Below are 24,697 nucleotides of genomic sequence, written 5' to 3'. Positions count from 1 at the left end.
CGCGGCCCCGCGCCCGCCCCGCGCCCCGCCGCCCGCCATGGGTGCGGGACCCGGTGCGAACCGGGGGGACGCGCGGGTCCCGCTGCGGGGGGAAGAACCGCGGGTTCAGGGGGCCCGGGGTGACGCGGGTGCCGGTACAACCCGGGGCGGGCGAGGAAGCCGCCGGGGGTCCCGGTGCGAGCCGCGGAGAGGCCGGCGGTTCCGGCGGTCCGGTAGGAACCGGGGCGCGGGTCGGGGTCCCGGGAGGAGGTCCCGGTGCAGGGACAGGTCCCGCGCGCCGGTGCGGGCCCGGCGCAGGCCCCGGCCGCGGTGCGGGGCTCCGCCCGCCGCACCGCCCCTTCCGCGCGGGGCCGGGGCCGCCCCCGGGGCCGCCCCCCGGTACCGGCCATGCTGCCGCTGCTGCTGCTGCTGCGGGCGCCGGGCGCGCGGGCCGCCCCGGGCACCGTGCGCGCCGCGCTGCGCGGAGGGGCGGCCCCGGCGCGCAGGTACCGCGCGAGCCCGGACGCCGGGGCCCTCGGGGGGGTGTGGGGGGAGCGGGGGATCCTGTGACCCCTGGGGGGGCCCGGACGCCGGGGCCCTCGGCAGGGGGAGCGGGGGATCCTGGTCCCCCTGGGCGAGGGGAGAAGGGGCAGAGGGTGCCCAGACCAACGGGACCCCCTGGGGGGCAGGAGGGGGCTGAGAGCCCTGGGTCTGTCCGCGGGGTGACAGGGAGCAGGGGGGTCAGGACGCCTGGGCCCCCGCTGGGTGGCGGGGGGTCCTGCATCATTTTGGGGGGTGGGGGCGCTCCTGGGCCTCGGGGCGGTGTGGGGGGAACCGGGGGCTGTTGGGGGGTTCGCACGGCGGGGGGGGTCCGGGGACAGCAGGGCCTGGGGACCGGGCAGGGGTCCTGGAGGGGACAGGCCCCCCCGGGGTCCTTGGGGCTCCGCACTGACCCCCCCCGCAGCGGCGCCTGCGCCCGGGGCCGCCCGTCCCCGTCCCCGTCCCCGTCCCCGTCCCCGTCCCCGCGGTGCTGCCGCCCGTTGCTGCTGCTGGCGGCCGCGGGGCCCCCTGGTCTGCGCCTGGCGCAGGCGCTGCTGGGCCCCCCCGCGCGCTGCCAGGAGGGCCCCGTCACCGTCACCACCGTCACCGCCGTCCCCGCGGCCGAGCCCCGCGCCGGGGCGCCCGCCGAGCCGCCCTTCCCCTGGGAGCAGCTCTGGAGCTTCCTGCGCCCGCAGCTGCCGGCGCTGGCGGCCGCCGTGGCGGTGAGTGCGGCCGGGCCGGGGCGGCGGGGCCGGCGGCGGCGGCGGCGCTGACCCCGTGTCCCGCAGCTGGCGCTGGGCGCCGCGCTGCTCAACGTGCGCGTCCCGGCGCTGCTGGGCGAGCTGGTGGACGCGGTGGCGCGCGGCGCGCGCGGGCCCCTGGCCGCCTACCTGCGCGAGGCCCGGCCGCTCGCCCTGCGCCTGCTGGCGCTCTACGCGCTCCAGGTGAGCCCGGCGCGTCCCCGCGGCGCGTGCGTGTCCCCAGGGCGCCCGCGAGCCCCGCGCGGTCCCCTGTCCCCGCAGGGGCTGCTCACCTTCGGCTACATCGCGCTGCTGGCGCGCGCCGGCGAGAGCGTGGCCGCCAGCATGAGGAAGGCGCTCTTCACATCCCTGCTCCGGTACCGCCGCGCGGTGCTGCCGGGATGGCGCGGGGACGGGACGGGGTCCGCGGGGACGAGGAGTGCACGGGGATGGGGACAGGACGGGGATGGGGACAGGACGGGTCTGCAGGGACGAGGAGTGCACAGGGACAGGGCAGCAGGGACGGGGATGGGGACAGGATGGGGATGGGGACAGGACGGAAAGTGGGATGGGGACTAGGGAAGCAGGAGTGAGATGGGGATGAGGACCACGATGGCAGAAATAGGATTGGATGGGACAGGACTTGGACCAGGGTGATGGGGTTGGGAACGAGGGCAGCAGGGGTGGGATGGAACAGGAGGGGACTGAGGCGACGGGCCGCGACGGCAGCCGCAGCTCCTGCCCCCGCGCAGGCAGGACGTGGCCTTCTTCGACGCCAGCCGCACGGGGCAGCTGCTGCACCGGCTGACGGCCGATGTGCAGGAGTTCAAGTCCTGCTTCAAGCTGGTCATCTCGCAGGTGGGCGCTGCGCCCCGCGCTGTCCCCACGCTATCCCCATGCAGTCGCTGCACTGCCTGCGCTGTCCCCGCGCCGTCCCCACACTGCCACGAGCTGCCCACGCTGTCCCCACGCTATCCCCATGCAGTCACTGCACTGCCCACGCTGTCCCCACGCTGTCCCCACACTGCCGCGAGCTGCCCACGCTGTCCCCACGCTATCCCCATGCTGTCCCTGTGCTGCCCACGCTGTCCCTGCGCTGTCCCCATGCAGTCGCTGCACTGCCCACGCTGTCCCCGTGCTGTCCCCACACTGCCGCGAGCTGCCCACGCTGTCCCCACGCTATCCCCATGCAGTCGCTGCACTGCCTGCGCTGTCCCCGCGCCGTCCCCACACTGCCACGAGCTGCCCACGCTGTCCCCACGCTATCCCCATGCAGTCGCTGCACTGCCCACGCTGTCCCCACGCTGTCCCCACACTGCCGCGAGCTGCCCACGCTGTCCCCACGCTATCCCCATGCTGTCCCTGTGCTGCCCACGCTGTCCCTGCGCTGTCCCCATGCAGTCGCTGCACTGCCCACGCTGTCCCCGTGCTGTCCCCACACTGCCGCGAGCTGCCCACGCTGTCCCCACGCTATCCCCATGCAGTCGCTGCACTGCCCACGCTGTCCCCACGCCGTCCCCACACTGCCGCGAGCTGCCCACACTGTCCCCACGCTATCCCCATGCTGTCCCTGTGCTGCCCACGCTGTCCCTGCGCTGTCCCCATGCAGTCGCTGCACTGCCCACGCTGTCCCCGCGCTGTCCCCACACTGCCGCGAGCTGCCCACGCTGTCCCCACGCTATCCCCATGCAGTCCCCGCGCTGTCCCCGCACCATCCCAGCGCTGTCCCCGCGCTGTCCCCGCAGGGCCTGCGCAGCGTCACGCAGACCGTGGGCTGCTTCGTGTCGCTCTACGTGGTGTCGCCGCGGCTCACGGCGCTGCTGCTCGTGGCCATGCCCACGCTGGTGGGCGCCGGGGCGCTGCTGGGCGCCGCGCTGCGCCGCCTGTCCCGCCGCGCGCAGGAGCAGGTAGGACGGGGCCCGCGGGCCGCGGGGCCGCCCCGGCGCTCGGCACCAGCCTCTCCGCGCGCGCAGGTGGCCAAGGCCACGGCGGTGGCCGACGAGACGCTGGGGAACGTGCGCACGGTGCGCGCCTTCGCCATGGAGGACGCGCAGGCGCGGTAAGGACGGGGACCGCGCGGGCGGCGTGGGGACGTGCCCCGCGGCGCCCTGACCGCGCGCCGCCCGCAGCGCCTACGCCGCCGAGGTGGAGCAGTGCGGCCGGCTCAGCGCGCGCCTCGGCCTCGGCATCGCCGCCTTCCAGGGGCTCTCCAACGTGGCGCTCAATGGTGAGCGGCGCCGGGACGGGCGGGCGGGCGCGCGGGGACGGTGCCAGCGCCGCTCTGCCCGCAGGCGTCGTGCTGGGCACCATCTTCGTGGGCGGCTCGCTCATGGCCGGGGACGCGCTCTCGCCCGGGGACCTCATGTCCTTCCTGGTGGCGTCGCAGACGGTGCAGAGGTGAGCGCGGCGCTCGTGGTGCTCGCGGCGCTCCGGCGGCGCCAGCGCCGCTCAGCCCGCTCCTCCGTCCCCGCAGGTCCATGGCCAACATCTCCGTGCTCTTCGGGCAGGTGCGTGCGGGGCCGGGGGGCCCGGTGTCCCCCCGCGGGCCGCGGTGACGCGTTGCTCCCGCAGGTCGTGCGCGGCCTCAGCGCCGGCGCGCGCGTCCTGGAGCTGGTGGCGCTGGAGCCGCGCGTGGCGCTGCGGGGCGGCGCGCGCATCCCCGCGCACGCGCTGCGCGGCCACGTCTGCTTCCGCGACGTCTCCTTCAGGTGAGCGGCGCCGCCGCGCGCGCCGCCCCGCGCCGTCCCCACCGCTCACCCGCTCTGCCCGCAGCTACCCCGGCCGCCCCGAGTGCCCCGTCCTGCAGGACTTCAGCCTCACGCTGCCGCCCTGCAAGACCGTGGCCATCGTGGGCGCCTCCGGAGCAGGTAGCGGCGCGGGGGGACGCGGGGGGACGCGGGCGCCCGGCGCCGTGCGCTGAGGCCACGCGCGCCACAGGCAAGTCCACGGTGGCGGCGCTGCTGGAGCGCTTCTACGAGCCCACGCGCGGCTCCATCACGCTGGACGGCCGCGAGCTCTCCTCGCTGGACCCGTCGTGGCTGCGCGGACGCGTCGTGGGTTTCATCAGCCAGGTGGGCACTGCGGCGGCGGCGGCTCGGCCGGCCCGCGCGGGCGCTCACGGCCGCGGCCCCGCAGGAGCCCGTGCTCTTCGGCACCACCATCATGGAGAACATCCGCTTCGGGAAGCCGGACGCCTCCGACGCCGAGGTGTACGCGGCCGCGCGGCTCGCCAACGCCGACGGCTTCATCCGCGCCTTCCCGCGGGGCTACGACACCGTCGTGGGTGAGCGGGCGGCACGGGGGCCGCGCGGACGGAACATGGCACGGATGGGATGTGGGGCAGATGGGACATAGGGCGGACAGGGTGTGGGGCGGATGGGTCGTGGGGTGGACGGGACATGGGGCAGATGGGGCACGGGGCGGATGGGACGTGGGGCAGACAGGATGTAGTGCAGGTGGGACGTTGGGCAGATGGGATGTGGGGCAGATGGGACGTGGGGCGGACGGGACATGGGGCAGACGGGATGGGGGGCAGATGGGATGTGTGGCGGATGGGACGTAGGGCAGATGGGACGTGGCATGGATGGGATGTGGGGAGGTTGGGACGTGGGGCGGATGGGACGTGGGGTGGACACAGAGCGGACACTGGGCAGACGGCAGCTGTGGTGGATGCAGGGCGGGTGGCAGACACGGGGTGGACATGGGGCGGGTGGTGGCCATGGCAAGGGGACATGGGCGCGTGGCCGTGCCAGTGGGACGCAGATGCGTGGATGTGTCAGGGGGATGTGGGCGCAGTGCCGTGCCGGGGGACGCGGGTGCGTGGCTGTGTCGGGGGGTCGCGGGCGCACGGCCGTGCCGGGGGATGTGGCGCACGGCCGTGCCGGTGGCAGCCGCGCGGTCGCGCAGGCGAGCGCGGCGCGGCGCTCTCGGGCGGGCAGAAGCAGCGCGTGGCCATCGCGCGGGCGCTCATCAAGGAGCCGGCGGTGCTCGTCCTGGACGAGGCCACGAGCGCGCTGGACGCCGAGGCGGAGCGCGCGGTGCAGGCGGCGCTGGAGCGCGCGGCCGCGGGCCGCACCGTGCTGGTCATCGCGCACCGCCTCAGCACCGTGCGCGGCGCCGACCTCATCGTGGTGCTGGCGCGGGGCCGCGTGGCCGAGGTGAGCGGCGCGGCCGGGCCGGGCCGGGGCCGGACGGCGGCGCCGGGCGCACGGCGGCACCGCTGGTCCCCGCTCCCCGCAGGCCGGCACCCACGAGGAGCTGCTGCGGCGCCGCGGCCTCTACGCGGAGCTCGTGCGGCGGCAGACGGCGGAGCGGGGCTGAGCGCGGCCGGGCGGGCGTCCCCGCCGCCTCCCCGCGCATCAATAAACCCCCGCGCGGACGCCGAGCGGCTGTGCTGCCGACAGGGCTGTTGCCATGGAGATGGGTGGTACAGGCAGGGCTGTTGCCATGGAGGTGGGTGGTACAAGCGGGACTGTAACTGAGAATAGGGGTGGTACAAGCGGGGCTGTTGCCATGGAGATGGGTGGTACAAGTGGGGCTGTTACTGAGAATAGGGGTGGTACAAGCAGGCCTGTTGCCATGGAGATGGGTGGTACAAGGGCGGTTTTTGCCATGGAGATGGGTGGTAGAAGGGGGGCTGTTACTGAGAATAGGGGTGGTACAAGTGGGGCTGTTGCCACGGAGGTGGGTGGTGCGCACAGGGACTATTGCCAAGGAGATGGCTGGAACAAGCAGGGTTGTTGCTGTGGGGTGGTACATGCAGGGGCTGTTGCTACGGAGAGGGGTGATACAAGCAGGGCTGTTGGCGTGGAGATGGGTTGTACAAGTGTGGCTGTTGCCATGGAGATGGGTGGTGGAAGGGGGAATGTTTGCCATGGAGATGGGTTGTACAAGTAGGGCTGTTGCCATGGAGATGGGTGGTAGAAGGGGGGCCATTTGCCATGGAGATGGGTTGTACAAGTAGGGCTGTTGCCATGGAGATGGGTGGTAGAAGGGTGTGTTGCCATGGAGATGGGTGGTCCATGCAGGACCTGTTGCCGTGGAGATGGGTGGTTCAAGCGGGGCCGTTGCCATGGAGATCGGAAGCGGGTCGTTGCCATGGAGACACGCCCCGCGTTGGGGGCGGGGCGGGCAGGCCGCGCGGCATGCCGGGACGGCCGCCCTTCCGCTCCCGGCAGGCCCCGGGCCGCGTGCTGGGGGCGGGGTCAGCGCCCTGGGGGTGGGGCCTGTGGGGAGCTGGGCGGGGTTATGGCGGGGGCGGGGCGCGTGCGCTCTGTGGGCGGGGCCTCGGGACGGGGGGGTTGGGGGCGGGGCCAGCGCGGGCCCGGGGCGGCTGCGGGGACAGGACGGGGCGGGCGCCGGGTCCCCCGTGCCGGGTCCCCACGGCCGGGTCCCCAGTTCCGTGATCCCACGGCCGTGTCCCCAGCGCCACGTGCCCTGCGCCGAGGCCCCCGTTTCGTGTCCCCAGTGCTGTGTCCCCACCACGTGCCTGGCCGTGAGCGCTGCTCCCGCCTCCGTCCTTCCCTGTTCCCGGACATTCCCCCGTTTCCAGCCATTGCCCCTTTCCAGGCCGTTCCCCTGCTCCAGGCTCTTCCCCATCCCTCGACATTGCTCCTTCCCAGTCATTCTACATTCCAGGCCGTTTTCCCCATTCCAGGCCATTCCCCTGTTCCCAGCTGTCCCCTATTTTAGGACATTCTGCCACTTCTGTACTGTCTCCCCGTTCTCAGCCGTTCTCTCTTCCTGTCCCCTGTTCCCGACGTTCCCCTCAATTCCAGGCTGTTCCCTGCACTCATTCCTGGCCGTTTCCTATTCCCGTCTGCTCTCAGTTCCCGGCCGTTCCCCATTCTAGCCTGTTCCCCCTGTTCCCGGGCATTTCCCACACTCAGCGATTCCCATTCCCGGCTGTTCCCCCATTCCCGCTGTCCCCATTGCTGGGCTCAGAGGTGCAGCTGTCCCCGTCCCCCCGCAGCTCCCGGCCCCGCCGCGCCCCCGTCTCCGAGCCCGTTTTCGGCACCGGGGCCGCTCACAGCGGCTGCCCCCGCCTCGGGCTGCGCCGGTGCCCGTGGGGCCCCCCGGTGCCGGGAACCCCTGGAGCCCCGCGCCGCCCGCACCGGCGCCGCGGGAGCGGGGAGCACCGGTGGGAGCGGGGACAGCGCGGGGCACCGCGGCTGGGGCGGGGGCGCAGGGGCTGCAGACACGACCCGGACCGGGGGGTGCCGGGGGGGGTAACGGGCGGGGGCGGCGCGGGGCGGCGCGGGGGGCGGCGCGGGGGGCGGTGGCGGAGCCGCGGAGCGCGAGCGGCCGCTGCCGGCGCGACACGGCCCGGGGGCGGCGGCGCCGGCTCCGGCTCCGGCTCCAGCAGCGCCGCGGGCGGCGCCGGCTCCGGTTCCTGCGGCGGCGGCTCCGGCTCCAGCGGCGGCTCCGGCTCCGGCTCCAGCGGCGGCTCCGGCTCCAGCGGCGGCTCCGGCTCCAGCAGCGGCGGCGGCTCCGGCTCCAGCGGCGCCGCGGGCGGCGGCTCCGTCTCGGGCTCCGCAGCGGCGGCGGCTCCGCGGGCGGGCGGGCGGCGATGGGCGGCGGGCGCGGGGCCCGGGCCGCGGGGGCTGAGGCGGCGCCCGCGGCGCCATGAGGGGCGGCCCGGCGGGCGGCGGGGAGCCCGAGCCGCCCTCCAGCCTGCAGGCGTTCGCCACGAGCTCGTCGCTGCACGGCATCAGCCACATCTTCGCGTACGGCGCCGTGTCGCTGCGCCGCGTGCTCTGGAGCCTCTTCTTCCTGGGCTCGCTGGGGCTGCTGCTGCTCGTGTGCGCCGAGCGCGTCGCCTACTTCCTCACCTACCCCCACGTCACCAAGCTGGACGAGGTGGCCGTGCCCAACCTCACCTTCCCGGCCATCACCATCTGCAACCTCAACGAGTTCCGCTTCTCCAAGATCACCCGCAACGACATGTACCACGTGGGCGAGCTGCTGGCGCTGCTCAACGACCGCTACGAGATCAGCAACCCGCAGCTGGCCGAGCCCGAGGTGCTGGCGGCGCTGCGCGACAAGGCCAACTTCAAGAACTTCAAGGCGAAGCCCTTCAGCATGGCCGAGTTCTACAACCGCACGGGCCACGACCTGGCCGACATGCTGCTGCAGTGCTCCTTCCGCGGCGCCAACTGCACCGCCCGCAACTTCACCGTGGTGAGTGCCGCCCGCCCGGCCAGCCGGAGCCCCCGGATGGGCACCGAGCCGGAGCAGCTGTGCCAGGGCATGGTGCACCGTGCCGGGCCATGTCCTGCTGTACCATGCCATGCTGAACCATGTCGTGCTGCATCTTGCTGTGCCACGCTGCGTCGTGCCATGCCATGTCGTGCTGTGCCATGCCATGCCGTGCTATGCTGAACCATGTCGTGCTGCATCTTGCTGTGCCACGCTGCGTCGTGCCATGCCATGTCATGCTGTGCCATGCCATGCCGTGCTATGCTGTGCCATGCCATGCTGTGTTGCACTGTACCATGCCATGCCATGATGCACTGTGCCATGCTGTGCTGTACCATGCCATGTCATGCTGTGCCATGCCATGCCATGCCATGCCGTATTGCACTGTGCTGTGCCATTCCATGCTGCACTATGCCATGTCATGCTGTACCATACCGTGCCATGCCATGCCATGCCATACTGCACTGCAGTTCCACAGGGTGGCCAGGGCTCGGCCATGCAGAGGGACATTCTGGAGACACATCGTGCTCCTTGGGTGTCACACCTGCCCATGGCCCCTCAGCACAGCTCCCATGAGCACGCGCTCACGACCCGAGCAGCAGCGGGATCAGCGCGGTGCTGCTCGCAACGGGGTGGGTTTGGATCTGACGTTCCTCCCAGCCGGGTCTCTGCAGCCCGGCCCGGCCTCGCGGAGGAGACGTTCCCCCCGGTGCTGCCTCTGTGACAGGACGAGGCAGCGGCGCCCGTGGGCTGCAGAGCCACCTGGGGCTGCAGAGCCACTTGGGGCTGCAGAGCCATTGGGGGGCTGCAGAGCCATTGGGGGCTGCAGAGCTTGCGTGCAGGGTTTCTCCCATGCGGGGCTCAGGGCTCCCCAAAGGCAGCATTTCCCGGGCCCGGGGCTGAGGACGTCCCTGGGGATGCCGGCACGTGGGGCTGGCACGTGCCCCGCGGGACATGCGGCACCTTCCTGCGGGCCGCGGGGGTTCTGGACTGCAGCGCCGGGAGCACACGAGCCGGGTGCGCTGGGCCGGCGGTGCCGGCGCAGGCTGCGCTCAGCCGCGTGCTGCGGGGCTGCTGCAGCTCCCGGCACCAGCCCCTGCCATGCGGGCGCAGGGCTGCAGCTGTGCAGGGCTCCCTGCCCCGGGCCGGGGGCTGCAGCCGTGCCCAGGGCTGGGGGCTGCGGGGAGCAGAGCCAAGAGGGCAAGAGGCTCCAGGGTGCAGGGATGTCCCCATGGGGCAGGACCAGGGTGTCCCCTTGCTGCAGGAGGTGCAAGGTGTGGGATCAAGAGGCCCTTGGGGTGCAGATGTGAGAGGTCCTGGGGTGCAGGGCCAGGATGTCCCCACGGTGCAGGTTGGGGTGTCCCCATGGTACAGATTGGGGTGTCCCCACAGTGCAGGTTGGGGTGTTCCCATGCACAGGTCTGGGGGTGCAGGTCGGGGTATCCCCACGGTACAGGTCAGGGTGTACCCACATGCAGGCCCAGGGATGCAGGTTGGGGTGTCCCATGGTGCAGGTCAGGGTGTCCCTGTGGTGCAGGTTGGGGTGTTCCATGGTGCAGGTTGGGGTGTTCCACGGTGCAGGTCAGCGGTCTCCCATGGTTCAGGTCAGAGGTCTCCCATGGTTCAGGTCGGGGTGTCCCCACTCGCAGGCCCGGGGGTTCCGGTCCTTGTCCCCCCGCGGGCCGGGCAGCCGGTTGCCATGGCGCCTCTCCCCCTCGCCTCCTGCTGGGCAGCCGGTTGCCATGGCAATGGCTCCCCATTTTGGAGCAGCCGGTTGCCACAGCAGCGCCCCCCCCACCCCGCTCCGGCGGGACGGGATCCGTCCCCAGGCCCCCCCGCCCCTTCCCCGCGGGTCACTCGGGGCTGCACAGGGACCCGGGGCCGCCGGCCGTGGCGGGGGGGTCCCTGCTCCGCAGTGACCGCGAGTGCCACCCCCCGCCTGCCGCGTGTCCCCGCGTGTCCCCGCAGTCCCCAGGCACAGCCTGGCGCCAGCGCCCGCGGCCCCGAAACCCGAGCCGTCCTCAGCAGCAGCCGGCAGCGCCCGCGGGAGCCGGTACCGGCGCTTCCTCCCGGCCCGGCCGCACGTGCTGCTGCACCGGCCCGGCCGGGCCCGCGGCCCCGGGACGTCAGCGCCGCCAGTGCCGGGCGCCTGGCGGGGCCACCCCGGGCTCCGAGCCCCGCGGGGACCCCTGCCCGGGCAGGACACGCAGCGTCCCCGTCCCCATCCCGGTGTCCCTGTCCCCATTCCCATGTCCGCGCTCCACGGGGCTCTACCCAGGCAGGACACATGGTGTCCCCGCCCCCATCCCGGTGTCCCCGTCCCCATCCCGGGGTCCACGCTCCATGGGGCTCCGCCCGGACAGGACACACGGTGTCGCTGCCCCTTTCCCGTGTCCCCCCCCCCCCCAATCCCGGTGTCCGAGCTCCACGGGGCTCTACCCGGGCAGGACACACGGTGTCCCCGCCCCCATCCCGGTGTCCCTGTCCCCATCCCGGTGTCCCTGTCCCCATCCCAGTGTCTGCGCTCCACGGGGCTCCCCCCGGGCAGGACACACGGTGTCCCCGCCCCTATCCCGGTGTCCCTGTCCCCATCCCGGTGTCCCCGTCCCCATCCCGTGTCCGCGCTCCACGGGGCTCCCCCCGGGCAGGCCTCGGGGCTCGGCGGGGCCCGCGGGGCTGCGCAGGCTGCCGGTCTCGGGGCCCGGAGCAGACACAGCCCCTGCCCGCCCCTCACTGCCCGAGCCCCGGGCAGCTCCGTGCAGCTCCCGGGTGGCTCCTGCGGCCGCCTTGTCCCTGCAGGGCCGTGGGGCTGCGGCGATGCTGGCAAGGGGCCGGGGCACCCAGTGCGGGGGAAACATCCCCCGCATCCAAGGGGGAATCGTGGGTCCCTCAGGATGCCAGGTGGATGGTCCCTGCTCGGTGCCAAGCGGGTGCCAGCCAGGGCCCTGGATGCCTGAGCTGCACAGGGACCGGGCAGAGACGGGGACGACGCTCTAGGACCCAGGGAGCCGTGAGCTGCAGCCCCAGCTGCACTGGGGCCAAGTGGGGCACCGGGATCCTGCACTGGGGCTGGAAGGAGCCCTGGGGTCCTGCACTGACTGGGGCAGCTGTGGGCACTGGGGTCCTGCACTGGAACAACGGGATCCTGCACTGGAGCACTGGAATCCTGCACTGTGACCACATGGGACACTGGGATCCTGCACAGGGGCTGGACGGGGCACTGGGGTCATGCACTGCGGGGGTGGGATCCTGTGCTGGAGCTGAGTGGGACACTGGGATCCCGCACTGGGTCCCCACGGGGCACTGGGGCCATACAGGGCACTGGGATCTTGCACGGGAATCCTGCACTGGGTCCCTATGGGACACAGGGAACGTTCCCTGGTCCGCATGGGGCAGCAGGTCGGTGTGGCCCTGGGTGCCGGGTGCTGCCCTGGTCCCTGCGGCTCTGCTCGGTGGCCACGGGGGTGGCTGCGGCCCCGGCCCCGGTCCCGGCGGGCGCTGAGGCCGCGGTGCCGCCCGCAGATCTTCACGCGTCTGGGCAAGTGCTACACGTTCAACTCGGGGGAGCCGGGCACCGAGCTGCTGACCACGCTGCAGGGCGGCGCGGGGAACGGCCTGGAGCTCATGCTCAACATCCAGCAGGAGGAATATCTGCCCGTGTGGGGAGACACGGGTGAGCCGCAGCCCTGCCGCCCCGCGCCGCGCGCCCCGTCCCGCGCTCACGAGACGTCCCTTGCAGACGAGACGTCCTACGAGGCCGGCGTGAAGGTGCAGATCCACAGCCAGGAGGAGCCGCCCTTCATCGACCAGCTGGGCTTCGGCGTGGCGCCCGGCTTCCAGACCTTCGTGTCCTGCCAGCAGCAGCGGGTATCCGGCCACCGGCTCCCAGGGCCACCCGGCACGGGGCGGCCAGGCCTGGGGCTGCCCTGCGCATCGCGCCCTGTGCCTGGCCCCTGCATCCCGCCCTGCAGCCACTCCGTGTGCCCACCCTGCATCGCACCCTGCATCCTGCCCTCTGCATCCTACCCTGCATCACCCCCTGCATCCTGCCCTCTGCATCCTATCCTGCATCATCCCCTGCATCGCGCCCTTCATCCTGCCCTCTGCATCGCATCCTGCATCATCCCCTGCATCACCCCCTGCATCGCACCCCTCATCCTGCCCTCTCCCTCGCATCCTGCATATCCACCCCTGCATCGCAGCCGCCGGGCAGCCGCGGCTCCGGGGCCCTGTGCCGGCAGCCGCCCCCACCATCAGCCTCCTGCCGAGCAGACGGCGACAGGGGCGGCTCCTGCCGAGCAGCCGGACGCTAAATTTAGGGGCCTGCAGTGGGAGTCCCACGTGTGCCAGCACGGCAGGGCCGGGCGGTGGAGGGAGCCGAGCCTGCATGTGGGTGCAGGGACCCACCGTGGTGCACAGGGACCCACTGTAGGGCACAGGGACCAACAAGGATGCGCAGGGACCCACTGTGGTGCACAGGGACCAACAATGATGCACAGGGACCCACTGTGGTGCGCAGGGACCCACTGTAGTGTGCAGGGACCTGCTGTGGTGCTCAGGGACGCACTGCGGTGCTCAGGGACCCACCACGCTGCACAGGGACCCACCGTGGTGCATGGGGACCTGCTGTGGTGCATGGGGACCCACAGGCACACAGGGAGCACCAGTGCCCGTGTTTGCACTGCCATGCCTGTGCCCTGCATACCTTTGCTGTGCCCGTGCTGGTGTCACCGCTATGTGCTGCCCAGTCCCCTATACCATGCAGCACCCGCTGTCCCCATGCCACATAGTGCCCAGCGTCCCTGTGCTGTGCAGTGCCCAGTGTCCCATGTGGCGCAGCGCCCCGTGCCACATGGTGTCCAGTGCCCCCTGCCGCGAGGTCCTTGATGCCGCATGGTGCCTGGTGTCCCCATGCTGCGCTGTGCCAGGTGTCCCATGCCCTGTGGTGCCCCATGCCACATAGTGCCCAGTGCTCCCATGCTGCACAGTGCCCCATGCTATGCCATTCCCAGTGCCCTATGCTGCATGGTGCCCAATGCCCAACACTGTGCGGTGCCCTGGCATTCTTGGTGCCCTGTGCTACATGGTGCCTTGTGCCATGTCATTCCCGGTGCCCTATGCTACACGGTGCCCTGTGCCATGTCAGTCCCGATGCTCCATGTGGCGCGGTGCCTGATGCCTGACACTGCATGGTGCCCCATGTGCCATGTCATTCCTGATGTCCAACACTGTGCGGTGCCCTGTGCCACATCGTTCCCGGTGCCCCATGCAGCGCGGTGCCTGATGTCCAACACTATGCGGTGCCCTGTGCCACGTCATTCCTGATGTCCAACACTGCGCGGTGCCCTGTGCCACGTCGCTCCCGGTGCCCCATGCGGCGCGGTGCCCGGTGCCCGACGCCGCGCGGTGCCCTGCGCCGTGCGGAGCCGCGCGCAGCGCCGGCGCTGCGAGTTTTCCTTAGCCAGCGGGGCGGCAGCTGGTGTACCTCCCGCCGCCCTGGGGGGACTGCAAGGCCACCCCCATCGAGTCCGACTTCTTCACCAACTACAGCATCACCGCCTGCCGCCTCGACTGCGAGACCCGCTACCTGGCCGAGAACTGCAACTGCCGCATGGTGCACATGCCGGGTGAGGGGGGATACCGGGGGGGCCGGGGCGCCCAGCGCCCGTGTGACCGGGACCCCCTCCCGCAGGCAACGCCAACGTCTGCACCCCGGAGCAGTACAAGGAGTGCGCGGACCCCGCGCTGGGTACGTAGCGGGGCCGCGGGGCCGCGGGGGGCCGGGGCTGCGCCGTGCCAGCGCGGTGCCCCCCGCCGCAGACTTCCTGGTGAAGAAGGACAGCGAGTACTGCGCGTGCCGCACGCCCTGCGACATGGTGCGCTACGGCAAGGAGCTCTCCATGGTGAAGATCCCCAGCAAGGCGTCCGCCAAGTACCTGGCCAAGAAGTTCAACAAGACGGAGCAGTACATCGCGTGAGTGCGGCACCGGCGGCGCGGCCTGCCGCGGCTCGGTGCATCCTGGCATGGCCTGGCACAGCTTGGCACCATCTGGTGTGGCCTGGCACGGCCTGGCATGGCTTGGTGCTGCAGTCTGGCATGGCCTGGCACTGCATGGCGCAGCTCAGCACGGCCCTGGGCAGCATGGCAGTGTGCGGCAGAGCCCTGAGCGCTCGTCCCGTGTCCCCCCGGCGTCCCCATCCCCAGAGTAAGCTGGCACTCACCCGCGGGGATGGCGCCCGCTCCTCCACGGGCAACACGCGCCCGCTGTCCCGTGTCCTCCTGCGCCACCCAGGGAGAACGTGCTGGTCCTGGACATCTTCTTCGAAGCCCTGAACTACGAGACCATCGAGCAGAAGAAGGCGTACGAGGTGGCAGGGCTGCTGGGTGAGTGTGGCGGGGACGGGGACGGGGACAGGGGGAGCCGGCCCGTGACGCGGCCGCCGCCGCAGGTGACATCGGCGGCCAGATGGGGCTGTTCATCGGCGCCAGCCTCCTCACCATCCTGGAGATCTTCGACTACCTGTACGAGGTGAGCGGCGCCGCGGCCGGTCGGGTCCTCCCCGCCGCCCGCGCTCAGCCTGGCCCGTCCCGCCCGCCCCAGGTGTTCCGGGACAAACTGCTCGGCCTCTACAAGGACAGGCGGAGGAGCCAGCGCGGCGACGGCAGCGCCCTGGTGAGCGGCGCGGCCCCGCGCGGCCCCGCGCCCCCCGCCACCCCACCCGCCGCGCGGCCTCATTGCGTCTCTCGCCAGGAGCATCCTGCCGTGCCGGGCAGCCCCGCGCTGCCGCTCCCGCCGGGGCCCAGGTAGAGACCCCGCCGGGCAGGGGCGGCGGGAGCCGGGGGGGGCCCCTCCATCCCAGGCTTCTCCAGCATCATCCCGGGACCGCCGGCTCCGCGCCCATCCTCATGCATCGCTCCCCATGGCCCATCCCGCCCCGGGGGATCCGGGGGAGGTGGCGGGGACCCCCCCGGGGACGCGGTGACAACGTGGCCGGGGGGGCGGCGGGCACCGCGCCAGCCCGGGCGCCCCCGACGCCGCTACCCCCGCAGGGCGCCCGGCACCCCCCGCGCGGCCCCGCGCGCGGCCGCGGCGTCGCCCCGAACCTGCTACCTCGTCACCCGCCTCTAGACCCCGCGAGGAGCCCTCGCGCTGAGGGCGGCGCCGGCGGCCGCCCCGGCAGACCCCGCATGCGCCGCTTGTGCCCCCGCCATTAAAGAGCCTCCCGACACCCGCTCTGTGCTGCTGCTGCCTCCTGGGGCCGCGCGCAGGGACGAGGACACACGCGCGGGGGGAAGCTCTTTATGGAGGCGCCCGGGACGCACATTCACCCACGTACAGGAGCGCGGTACAAAACACGGGGCGCCCCGACGCCGGACGGGCCCCGGGGCCGCCCCGCGGGGACAGGAGCCTCCCGCGGCGCCCGGGGCCCAGGGAGGGAGCCGGGCCGGCCGCGCCGGGTTAAAAACCTAATAAATAGCGGGAAGGGCCGCGGTGCCGGGCGCCCCGGCCGCCGCGCGGGCCTAGGGCGGGCAGAAGTCCGTGAAGTAGGGGTGCTGCAGAGCCTCCTCCGCCGAGATGCGCTGCACCGGGTTGCACTTGAGCAGGTTCTGCGGCGCGGACGGGCGCTCAGGGCGACGGGGCCGGGGAACCGGCGCCCTCCCCTCGGCCTCGGGGCGCCCCGAGCCGGGACGCGCGGCCGCCCGGGCGCCGCGGGCAGAGGAGGCTCCTGCCCGGGTAACCTGGGCACTCGCTCCCTCGCTCCGTGCGGAGCGGAGCGGCGCTCACCTGCAGCAGGTCGCGGCCCGTGGCGTTCAGCTTGGGCACCACGTTCACCAGCGACGTGGTGGCCGGGTACATGGGGTAGGGCTGCGGAGAGGCAGCCGTGAGGCCCGGGGAGGGCCCCCCGCGCCCGCCCCCGCCGCCCCTCACCTTGTAGTCGGGCAGCTTGGCCATCGCCGGCCACTGCTCCTCCGTGGGGGTCCCCAGCAGCCTGGCGCGGGGCGGTCAAGGGCCACGGCTGCAGCCCCGTGGAGCAGCCCCAAAGCCCCCCAGGAGCCCCCCAGCCCCCTGCCCTGCAGCAGGAGCAGGAGGGAGCAGCCCCTTCCCAGCGCAGACCCAAACCCAAAGGATACCGGAAAATCCTCTTGAGCTGGTCGTCCACGTCGTTCCCCGGGAACAGGGGCCGCCCGGCGTTCGCCAGCTCTGCGGGAAGGGGTGGGATGAGCCCGGGGCCGCGCAGCGCCCGGCCCCCGCGCCGCCCGGCGCGGCTACCTGCAAAGATGCAGCCCGCCGACCACATGTCTATGGAGGTGGAGTAGAGCTTGGCGCCGAACAGCACGTCCGGGGGCCGGTACCACAGCGTGACCACCTGCACAGGGACAGCGAGGCCGCCGCTCCGCGTGCGCTCGCCCTGCCGTGCGCTCGGCCCGGCCGCGCGGAGCACAGCGCGGGGCGGGAGGCCCCGGGCACTACGGGTGCTGCGAGGAGCGGGGCCGCTGCTCCTCGGTGATCCCCATAGCTCCCTGCAGCTCCCCACAGCTCCCCGGTGCTCCCTGCAGCTCCCCGGACACCCTTGCAGCTCTCCGCTGCTCCCCAGTGCTCCCTGCATCTCCCTGCGGCTTCTTGGTGCTCCCCACAGCTCCCCACTGCTCCCCGGTGCTCCCCAGTGCTCCCCGCCGCTCCACACCGCTCCGCGTGCCCCGGCTCCCCGCTCACCTCTGCGGAGTAGCAGCGCACCGGGATGCCAAAGGCCCGGGCCAGGCCGAAGTCGGCCAGCTTGAGCTCCCCGTTCTGCAGAGAAAGCGGCACGAGCGGCTGAGCCCCTGCAGCCCCGCGCGCCCCGGGGCCGGTGACACGGGCAGAGGCAGGAGCTGCGTCCGTGCCCGCCGCGCCTCGCGCACCCTGTTAATGAGCAGGTTCTGCGGCTTGAGGTCGCGGTGCAGGACGTTGCGGCTGTGGCAGAACGCGAGGCCCTTCAGCAACTGGTACATGAAGGACTGAAGAGGAGAGCGCAGCCGTGAGCAGGACGCGTCCCGGTGGTCCTGGACGAGGGCGGCAGCACGGGAAGCTCCCCGAGCTCCCGGCACAGACCCACCTTGACGATCTCCGGGTCCAGATCCCCATTGCAGCTATCAAAGTACTTCTTGAGGTCCTGGGGGGCAGGGAGCGCGTGAGCAGAGCGCGGCGGGCGCCGGGGCCGCGCGGGCGCGGGGGCCTCACCTGGTCGCAGAACTCGAACACGAGCGTCAGCTTCTTGTCGCTGTGCAGCACGTCGTGCAGCCTGCGGGACGGGGACGGGGACGGGGACGTGACGCGCGGGGAGCGCCCGGGGCTCCGCGGACACGGGGGACCCTGTCCTGCCCCGAGGGTCCCTGTCCCCCCGCAGACCGCAGGGCTCCCCGTCCCTCCTGGGGCTCTGCGGACAAGGGGGACCCTGCCCTGTCCCAAGGATCCCTGTCCCCCCTCAGACCGCAGGGCTCCCTGTCCCTCCCGAGGCTCCCTGGATGCAGGGACATGGGGGACCCTGTCCTGCCCCGAGGGTCCCTGTCCCCCCTCAGACCGCAGGGCTCCCCGTCCCTCCTGGGGCTCTGCGGACAAGGGGGACCCTGCCCTGTCCCAAGGATCCCTGTCCCCCCTCAGACCGCAGGGCTCCCTGTCCCTCCCGAGGCTCCCTGGATGCAGGGACATGGGGGACCCTGTCCTGTCCCAAGGATCCCTGTTCCCCCGCAGACCGCAGGGCTCCCTGTCCCTCCCGAGGCTCCCTGGATGCAGGGACATGGCGGACCCTGTCCTGCCCCGAGGGTCCCTGTCCCCCCTCACACCGCAGAGCTCCCCGTCCCTCCCATGGCGCCCACCCCTCCTGGGGTCCCCCCAGGCTCCCATCCCCTCCGTGGTCCCTGTTTCCCCCTGGGCTCCCTGTCCCTCCCGAGGACCCTGTCCCCACCGGGCTCCCTGTCCTTCGCATCCCCCTCGGGCTCCCGTGGTTCCCTGGGCTGGGTTCCCTGCCGGGCTCCCCGATCCCCCCGTCCCCCCCCGTGTCCCCCGCACTCGCCTCACGATGTTCTTGTGCTTGAGCTCCTTGAGCAGGCAGATCTCGCGCAGCGCCGAGCTGGGCACGCCCTGCGCGGGGAGCGGGCTGAGGCGGGCGCGGGGACACGGCCCCGCCGCGCCCCGGGCCCGCCGCTCACCTCGTCGTCGTCGTCCAGCCGCACCCGCTTCAGCGCCACGATCTCGTGCGTCTCGCGGTTCTTGGCCTTGAACACGGTGCCGTAGGTGCCTGCGGGGAGCCGGTCACCGCGGGCGCCCCCGGCCGGCCGCCCGCGCGCGCCGCCCCGCCGCGCTCCCCCCGCACCTTCCCCGATCTTCTCCAGCTTCTCGTATTTCTGCATCGCGCCGCGCTCCGCTCCGGCCCCGGCCCCGGCCCCGGCCCCGGCCCCGGCCCCGGCCCCGGCTCCGCGCCGCCGGCCGCGCCTCCCGGCAGCCCCCGCGCTACCGGCGGCCGGGCAACACCCCCCGCCGCGGGGACTACAGCTCCCGGCAGCCCCCGCGCTCCCGGCAATATGGCGCCCCCCCGCGGGAGACTACAGCTCCCGGCAGCCCCCGCGCTACCGGCGGCCGGGCAACACCCCCCTGGAGCGGGGACTACAGCTCCCGGCAGCCCCCCGCGCTACCGGCAATATGGCTCCCCCCGCGGGAGACCACAGCTCCCGGAGGCCGGGGAACACCCCCCCCCCAGGGGACTACAGCTCCCGGCAGCCCCCGCGCTCCCGGCAATATGGCTCCCCCCGCGGGGACTACAGCTCCCGGCAGCCCCCGCGCTCCCGGCCGACCTCACGGCCCGGTTGGCCGCGGGTTCGAGTCCCGCGGCCGCCCGGGGGCGGGGGGAGCCTCGAGGCGGGGCCATGTGGATTCCATGAGGACGGGGCGGCCGCTGCCCTCCGGCGGCGCCGGCCGGGGCCGGGTCCCGGTGCCGTTCCGGTCCCGGCCGCGGCGCCGGGGGGTCCGGTCCGGTCCGGTCGCGGCGGTTCCCGCGCTGGGTGCCGCCCGGTGCGGGGGCGGCGGGCGGGGCGGGGGCGGCGGCCGCGCGGGGCCGCCCCGCGCAGCGCGCGCAGACCGCGGGCCGCGCCGGGGCTCTCGGTAAGCGGCGCGGGACGGGGCGGGAGAGGGACGGGCGCCCCGCGCCCTCCGGTCGCGGCGCCGCCGGCGCGGGGCCTCCCCGGGGCGGCCGCGGGACCGGACGGGCGGGGCGGGTGCCCCGGAGCGGAGCTGCGGCCGCCGCGGTCCCGGTGGCGCCCCCTCCGGTCCCCGCGTGCCAGGCCCGCGTCCCGCGGCGCAGCGGGGCCGGGCGGGAGCCGGGACGGCGGCGGCCCCGGCTCGACTCCGCGGCGCCCGGAGCGGGGCGGGACCGCTGCCTCCCCGCGGCTTCCCGGCCCCTCGGGGCCGCCGTCCCCGGCGGGAAGCGGCTGCCGCGGCCCCCCCGCCCCGCGGCTGTCGGGCCGATTAGCGGCCGCCCGTGAGGCGGCGGGGCCGGCGCTGCCCGCGCGCCCTCGGGTCGCTGCGCCGCTTCAAGCGCCCGCCGCTTCACCGGCCCAACGGCGCCCTGCGGCTGCCCCGGCCCTGCCTCCCCCGCGCCCGGCCCGAGGACGCTGCTCCGAGCCCCTCGCTGGGGTCCCTGCGGGGATGCGGCCCCGCGCGGCCCCGCGCTCCGCCGTCCCAGCTGTGCGGAGAGGGGCCGGGGGCTGCGCTGCCCGCCGGGTCCCCCCCACGACCCCCGCGGGAGCGGCTCCGGCCACGGGGCAGCGGAAGGGAGGGGACGCTGGGAACCGCGGCCTGGCCGCCCTTCCCGGGGATAATGAGCCTGGCGGCGGCCCCCGCAGCCCCGGCGCAGCCCTGTCATTAGAGGGGAGCCGGTGGCCACGGGCCGGGCGCGCTGCCCGCCCGCGGGGCGCCGGAGACGGGGGGAGCGCGGAGCCCCCGCGCAGGGAGTCGCGGCCCCGCGACGGGGTCGGCTCCACGCTGGCCGCAGAGCCCGCAGCCTGTCCCGGGGTCCCTGCGCAGCCCCGTGTCCCACGGTCCCTGCGCAGCCCGTCCTGAGGTCCCCGCTCAGCCCCATGTCCCGGGGTCCCTGCGCAGCGGGTTCAGAGGTCCCCGCTCAGCTCCATGTCCCGGGGTCCCTGCGCAGCCTGTCCTGAGGTTCCCGCTCAGCCCCATGTCCCGGGGTCCCTGCGCAGCGGGTCCAGGGGTCTCCACTAAGCCCCGTGTCCCCGGGTCCCAATAAAACTCTGCGCAGCATGTCCCGGGTTCCCTGCATCGCGTGTCCCGGGGTCCCTGCGCAGCCCCGTGTCCCACGGTCCCCCGCCCCCGGCCAGCCCCGTGCCCAGCGGGGCCGCGTGGAGGTGGAGCTGCCGGAGGAGCCGCTCCGGGGACTTGGCACCGCGCTCTGTTTGGATAAAGTGGCCCGCTGCAGGCCTGCCGAGACAAAGCGCCCCGCTGCCGCCGCCGCTTTTTTTCTTTCGCGCCGGTATAAAAGCTCCTGCGGGGCCGAGCGCCGGCAGCGCCAGCGCCGCGGGCAGGGAGCGCGAGCGGCCCCGCGGCAGCAGGGCCCGGGGCGCCGCTTCGCCTCCCGCCGCCGCCCGGCCCCGCTGCGGGCGCTGGCGAGAGCAGAGCGGGATCGCGGCGCCGTGGGGTGAGTGCCGGGACCGCCCGGCCCCGCGCGGGCCCCGGGAGCGACGCGGCGGGAGCTGCCCGTGGGCTCCGGGCTGTCGCGGTGCCGCTCTGCAGCGCCGGCCGGTGCGGGAAAGCGGGGGGCTTCGGCGCCGGTACTGGACCCCGCTGTGGGGGTGACACCGGAGCTGCTCCAGTGCCGTCGCAGGGAGACGGGACGAGCTGCCCGGTGGGATCCGTGCGGCCGGGGCTCCCCCGCGCACAGCGTCCCCGCCGCCGGGTCACCGGGTCGCGGCGGTGGCACCGCGCGCGGGCTTGCGCAGGGCAGCGCCGTGATTCATCCCCCGGATCCGGCTGTCCTGAGGTCACTGGAGGCGGCGGGGGGAGGATGTTTTTGGTGGTGGCTTCCAGGGTTGCCGGGCTGAGCAAATCGCCGGCGGCGCGAGACCGCGGTGAGGGCAGCGGCACCGCGGGAGCGCAGCGGGTGACAGCGGCAGCGCGGGGTAGGGACGAGGCAGGGACCTGGCGCGCGCCCCTCTGCCCACCCGGCTCCCCTAGGCGCCCGCCCTGGCACACAGGAGCCCCGAGGAATGTCCGGGATGAGGAGCTGAACGGGGGTTAGCGCCGGGTCCAGGGCCGGGGCCGGCGCCGTGCGGACGGGGCCCTGTCCCGGTGCGGGTCGCGGCTCCGTCCCCGCAGCCCGGTGGCAGCTCTGCCACCGCCGCGAGGGCCCCGCGCGGGCAGCGCTTCCTTCCGGGCCCCTTGCGAAGGGCCCCAGCAGCCCGCGGCTCCTCCCCGCAGCAGCGGTTTGCGGGCGCCTTGGCGCAGGGATGCTCCGTGCCCGGGAAGCTCCGGCCTCGCTCCGGGCGCGGGGAGGTGGCGGCGGGGACACGCAGCCGTCGAGGGGCGCCGGCGCAACCGTTCCTGGCGCGCTGTCGCCCCGTGCCACCCTGCGGGCTCCTCGCTGCCCCCTGGGGCAGCGGGCGCTGGAGCGGGCGGTGGGCGCGATGCCCTGGTCACGCAGGTGATGCCCAGCTGGCCGCTCGGTTCGGAAGCCGCGCGGGCTGCGGGTCGCGTGCGCGGGGCGGGAGCGGCTCCCGCGGCGCAGAGCGCGGGGTGGCCGCGCTCCGGCCCTGCAGCGGGGCCGGTGCCAGCGCCGCGGCCCCCCGGCGCGGGGCAGGGCCCCGGCAGAGCCGCCCCGGCCCCCGCGGGGCCCCCGCGGCGCTGGCTCCGGGTGTGGTGCCGGCCGCGCTGCCCCGTAAGCGTCTTAGGCGGGATGAGGCGGGCAGGCCGGGGCTGGCCCAGGAATGCGGCAGCGCGCGGGGCGGCCGCCCCGGTCTGCGCCCGGCCCTGCCCGCCTGCGCGGGGCTGTTCCCGGGACCGGGAACGGGCTGCGGCACCGGCACCGGCTCCGCGCGGCTGCCCGGCCGCCCAGCCCCGCCGCCGGCAGCGCTGCGGCCCCGTCGAGGGGCAGCCGGGGGGCAGGATGGGGCAGACGAGGGCACAAGGCCCGGCCCCGTACCCTGCTGGGGGAGCACGGGGGTCCCGCGGTCCCGGCAGGTTAACCGGGCCGGGATGCTCTCCCCGGGGCCGGCGCAGGCCGAGCCGCAGTGGGGCGGCCCCGTGCCGGGAAGCCGCTAATCGTCCCGGATTGTCGGGCTCAGTTACTCAAACACCCTCCTGTCCGGGGGAGGCTCCCGCGGTTCCCGCAGGAACCGGCCCAGCTCCCGCGGGCCGGGGCGGCCGCTCCCGCCCCGGGCCGGGCTCGCGGGCGCCGTTTCCGGGCGCCGCTTCCAGCTGCTCGGCCGTCCCCGGCGGTGACTCAGCCGCCCGCTCGGAAAGCAGAAGTGCCGGCAGCCGCCTGCGCGTCACCGTTTCCAGCGGGGCCCGGCCAGGGGCCGCCGGGAGCCAAGAGGGCCCCGCGGAGCCGGGAGCTCGGCCGCCCGCGCGGCACCGGCAGCCACTGCCCGGCCCTGCTTCCCGGGAGAACAATCCCAGATGTGTTCGCAGCCCTAATCCCCGCGGGCTGCAGCCGGGATTAAACACACGGAGCCGCTTAGGGCCGGGCAGCGGGAGCCCGGGGGGCAGCGCCGGTGGAGCACGGGGTCCCCGCATGGCCCACTGGCAACAGGACCCTCTACTCGGGCCCTGGTCCTGCTGCACCCGGGCCTGGGTTTGAAGGCGGCGGGGGCAGAGCTGCCTGCTCGTCCCATCGGGTCCCTGCGGCTGCCAGCGCCAGGGCTGCTGTGGGTGCCACCAGTGGGGAGACGGGGAGGTGGCCCATGGCCATGGCCACCCAGCTCCGCTTGGCACGGGGTGCCTGGGACCAGCCTGACCCGGCTCGGCACCCAGTGCCTGGGACCAGCCCGACCCACCTTGGTACAGGGTGCCCAGGACCAGCCTGACCCGCCTTGGCACCAGCCTGGCCCTGCTGGGCACGCGGTGCCAGGGCCGGCTTGGCCTGGCTCAGGCGGTGGTGCCTGGGGCTGGTCCATCTCGTCTTGGCAATTGGCGCCCGGGGCTGCCTTCCTCCGGCACATGGTGCTGGGGCTGGCGTGAACACGGCAGGGTGAGGCTGTGGAGCAGCCCGTACACCCCATCCCAGCTATCCTGTCCCCGGTGCATCCCATGCGGTGCTGTCCCGCGCCCCACGCCTGCGCCCGGCCATCGGGGCAGCGCAGGGGAGTGGCGGCCGTGGGCTGCGGCTTGGCGGGCGCCCCGGGAGAGCGGCACGGCGCCTAATCTGCGCTCACTTGCTGGAATGTGGAAGTTCTGGCTCTGGCCGTGGCCGGGCCGTGGGGATTAGGGAGCAGCCGGAGCCGGGCAGTGCTGGGCCAAGCGGCCGCTACGAGGGAGCGTGGCCTTGCGGCACCCAAGGTACCGGCACCACCGCGGGCACACGGGGGCTTGGCCGCTCCGTGCCGGCTGACAGGGAGCCGGAGCCGCTGCTCGGAGCTCGGCCTCCCCCTTCCCAGGGATCTGCGGAGCATCGGCATGTGCTGGCTCCGCACGCACTGGCTGGGCCTTATCTGTACTGCGCCATGCCGTGCCATGCTGCACTGTGCTGAACTGTGCCAGGCTGTGCTGTGCTGCACCGCTCCATGCCGTGCTGCACTGTGCCGTGCCATGCTGCGTCGTGCTGTGCTGCACCATATCATGCCATGTTGCAGCATACCATGCCATGCTGCACTGTTCTGCACCGTGCTGCACCATTCCATGCAATGTTGCACCACACCGTGGTACCGTTCCATGCCATGATGCACCATGCCAGGCTGCACCGCACTGTGCTGCACCATTCCATGCAATGTTGCACCATGCTGCACCGCACTGTGCTGCACCATTCCATGCCATGATGCACCATGCCAGCCTGCACCGCACTGTGCTGCACTGCTCCATGCCAGGAGGCTCCACCACACTGCGCTGCACTGCACCACTAGGAGATGAGCCCTGAGCTGGCCAAGGTTGCAGGGCAGCGGCGGTGGAAAATCCCGGCCTCTGGAAACCCCCCGGCTGTGGAAAGGGCGGCTCAGGGCTGGCAGCTCCCACTGTGCTGGGTGGCACTGGAGGTGGCCGCGT

The 24,697-nt window shown here is 73.9% G+C and overlaps 4 protein-coding genes across 5 annotated transcripts in view; 2 read left to right on the top strand and 2 right to left on the bottom strand.

The window, feature by feature from the left end:
- Positions 1-24,697, bottom strand: part of LRRC61 (leucine rich repeat containing 61) — a 275,533-nt gene that overhangs the window by 144,846 nt on the left and 105,990 nt on the right. The gene's annotated exons all lie outside the window — the stretch shown is intronic.
- On the top strand, positions 38-5,579 carry ABCB8 (ATP binding cassette subfamily B member 8). The gene is made up of 16 exons (XM_088519977.1): positions 38-103; positions 1,068-1,241; positions 1,308-1,463; positions 1,542-1,636; positions 2,012-2,117; positions 3,005-3,166; positions 3,233-3,318; positions 3,389-3,486; positions 3,551-3,656; positions 3,733-3,766; positions 3,831-3,967; positions 4,032-4,126; positions 4,197-4,330; positions 4,395-4,542; positions 5,166-5,416; positions 5,499-5,579. The coding sequence occupies exons 1-16, from the start codon at positions 38-40 to the stop codon at positions 5,577-5,579; spliced, it is 1,929 nt and encodes a 642-aa protein (XP_088376103.1).
- Positions 7,851-15,592, top strand: ASIC3 (acid sensing ion channel subunit 3). Its single transcript, XM_088519957.1, has 11 exons — positions 7,851-8,438; positions 11,979-12,129; positions 12,196-12,323; positions 13,933-14,083; positions 14,149-14,205; positions 14,277-14,430; positions 14,750-14,841; positions 14,907-14,986; positions 15,059-15,130; positions 15,209-15,261; positions 15,508-15,592. Exons 1-11 carry the CDS (start codon positions 7,884-7,886, stop codon positions 15,584-15,586), a joined length of 1,572 nt encoding a protein of 523 aa, XP_088376083.1. The 5' UTR covers positions 7,851-7,883; the 3' UTR covers positions 15,587-15,592.
- On the bottom strand, positions 15,912-18,897 carry CDK5 (cyclin dependent kinase 5). Of its 2 annotated transcripts, XM_088519965.1 has the most exons (12): positions 18,810-18,897; positions 18,646-18,734; positions 18,510-18,577; positions 17,678-17,738; positions 17,553-17,609; positions 17,359-17,454; positions 17,174-17,248; positions 16,730-16,826; positions 16,591-16,660; positions 16,388-16,448; positions 16,244-16,324; positions 15,912-16,065 (listed from the first exon to the last, which is right to left on the bottom strand). In XM_088519965.1, exons 1-12 carry the CDS (start codon positions 18,844-18,846, stop codon positions 15,979-15,981), a joined length of 879 nt encoding a protein of 292 aa, XP_088376091.1. In that variant the 5' UTR covers positions 18,847-18,897; the 3' UTR covers positions 15,912-15,978. The 2 variants fall into 2 exon arrangements, with proteins under 2 accessions (XP_088376091.1, XP_088376092.1); XM_088519966.1 differs by lacking the exons at positions 17,174-17,248; positions 17,359-17,454.

The sequence above is a fragment of the Tinamus guttatus genome, unplaced genomic scaffold, assembly GCF_059628265.1.
Source record: "Tinamus guttatus ecotype Peru unplaced genomic scaffold, ASM5962826v1 Tinamus_guttatus_pri_ptg000078l, whole genome shotgun sequence".
NCBI classification, from domain to species: domain Eukaryota; kingdom Metazoa; phylum Chordata; class Aves; order Tinamiformes; family Tinamidae; genus Tinamus; species Tinamus guttatus.
This window is presented reverse-complemented; position numbering and strand designations above follow the sequence as displayed.

Bases quoted from the DNA above. Each gene is read 5' to 3' on its own strand.
- ABCB8 (XM_088519977.1), top strand. From the start codon at position 38: ATGGGTGCGGGACCCGGTGCGAACCGGGGGGACGCGCGGGTCCCGCTG. The intron at 3,319-3,388 runs GTAAGGACGGGG...CGCCGCCCGCAG, and splicing joins ATGGAGGACGCGCAGGCGCG to CGCCTACGCCGCCGAGGTGG. The intron at 3,767-3,830 runs GTGCGTGCGGGG...TTGCTCCCGCAG, and splicing joins TCTCCGTGCTCTTCGGGCAG to GTCGTGCGCGGCCTCAGCGC.
- ASIC3 (XM_088519957.1), top strand. From the start codon at position 7,884: ATGAGGGGCGGCCCGGCGGGCGGCGGGGAGCCCGAGCCGCCCTCCAGC. The intron at 8,439-11,978 runs GTGAGTGCCGCC...TGCCGCCCGCAG, and splicing joins CCGCCCGCAACTTCACCGTG to ATCTTCACGCGTCTGGGCAA. The intron at 12,130-12,195 runs GTGAGCCGCAGC...CGTCCCTTGCAG, and splicing joins GCCCGTGTGGGGAGACACGG to ACGAGACGTCCTACGAGGCC.
- CDK5 (XM_088519965.1), bottom strand. From the start codon at position 18,846: ATGCAGAAATACGAGAAGCTGGAGAAGATCGGGGAAG. The intron at 17,739-18,509 runs GCGAGTGCGGGG...CCCGTCCCGCAG, and splicing joins AAGCACAAGAACATCGTGAG to GCTGCACGACGTGCTGCACA. The intron at 16,827-17,173 runs GTGAGCGGGGAG...GTCCCTGTGCAG, and splicing joins TGCGCTGCTACTCCGCAGAG to GTGGTCACGCTGTGGTACCG.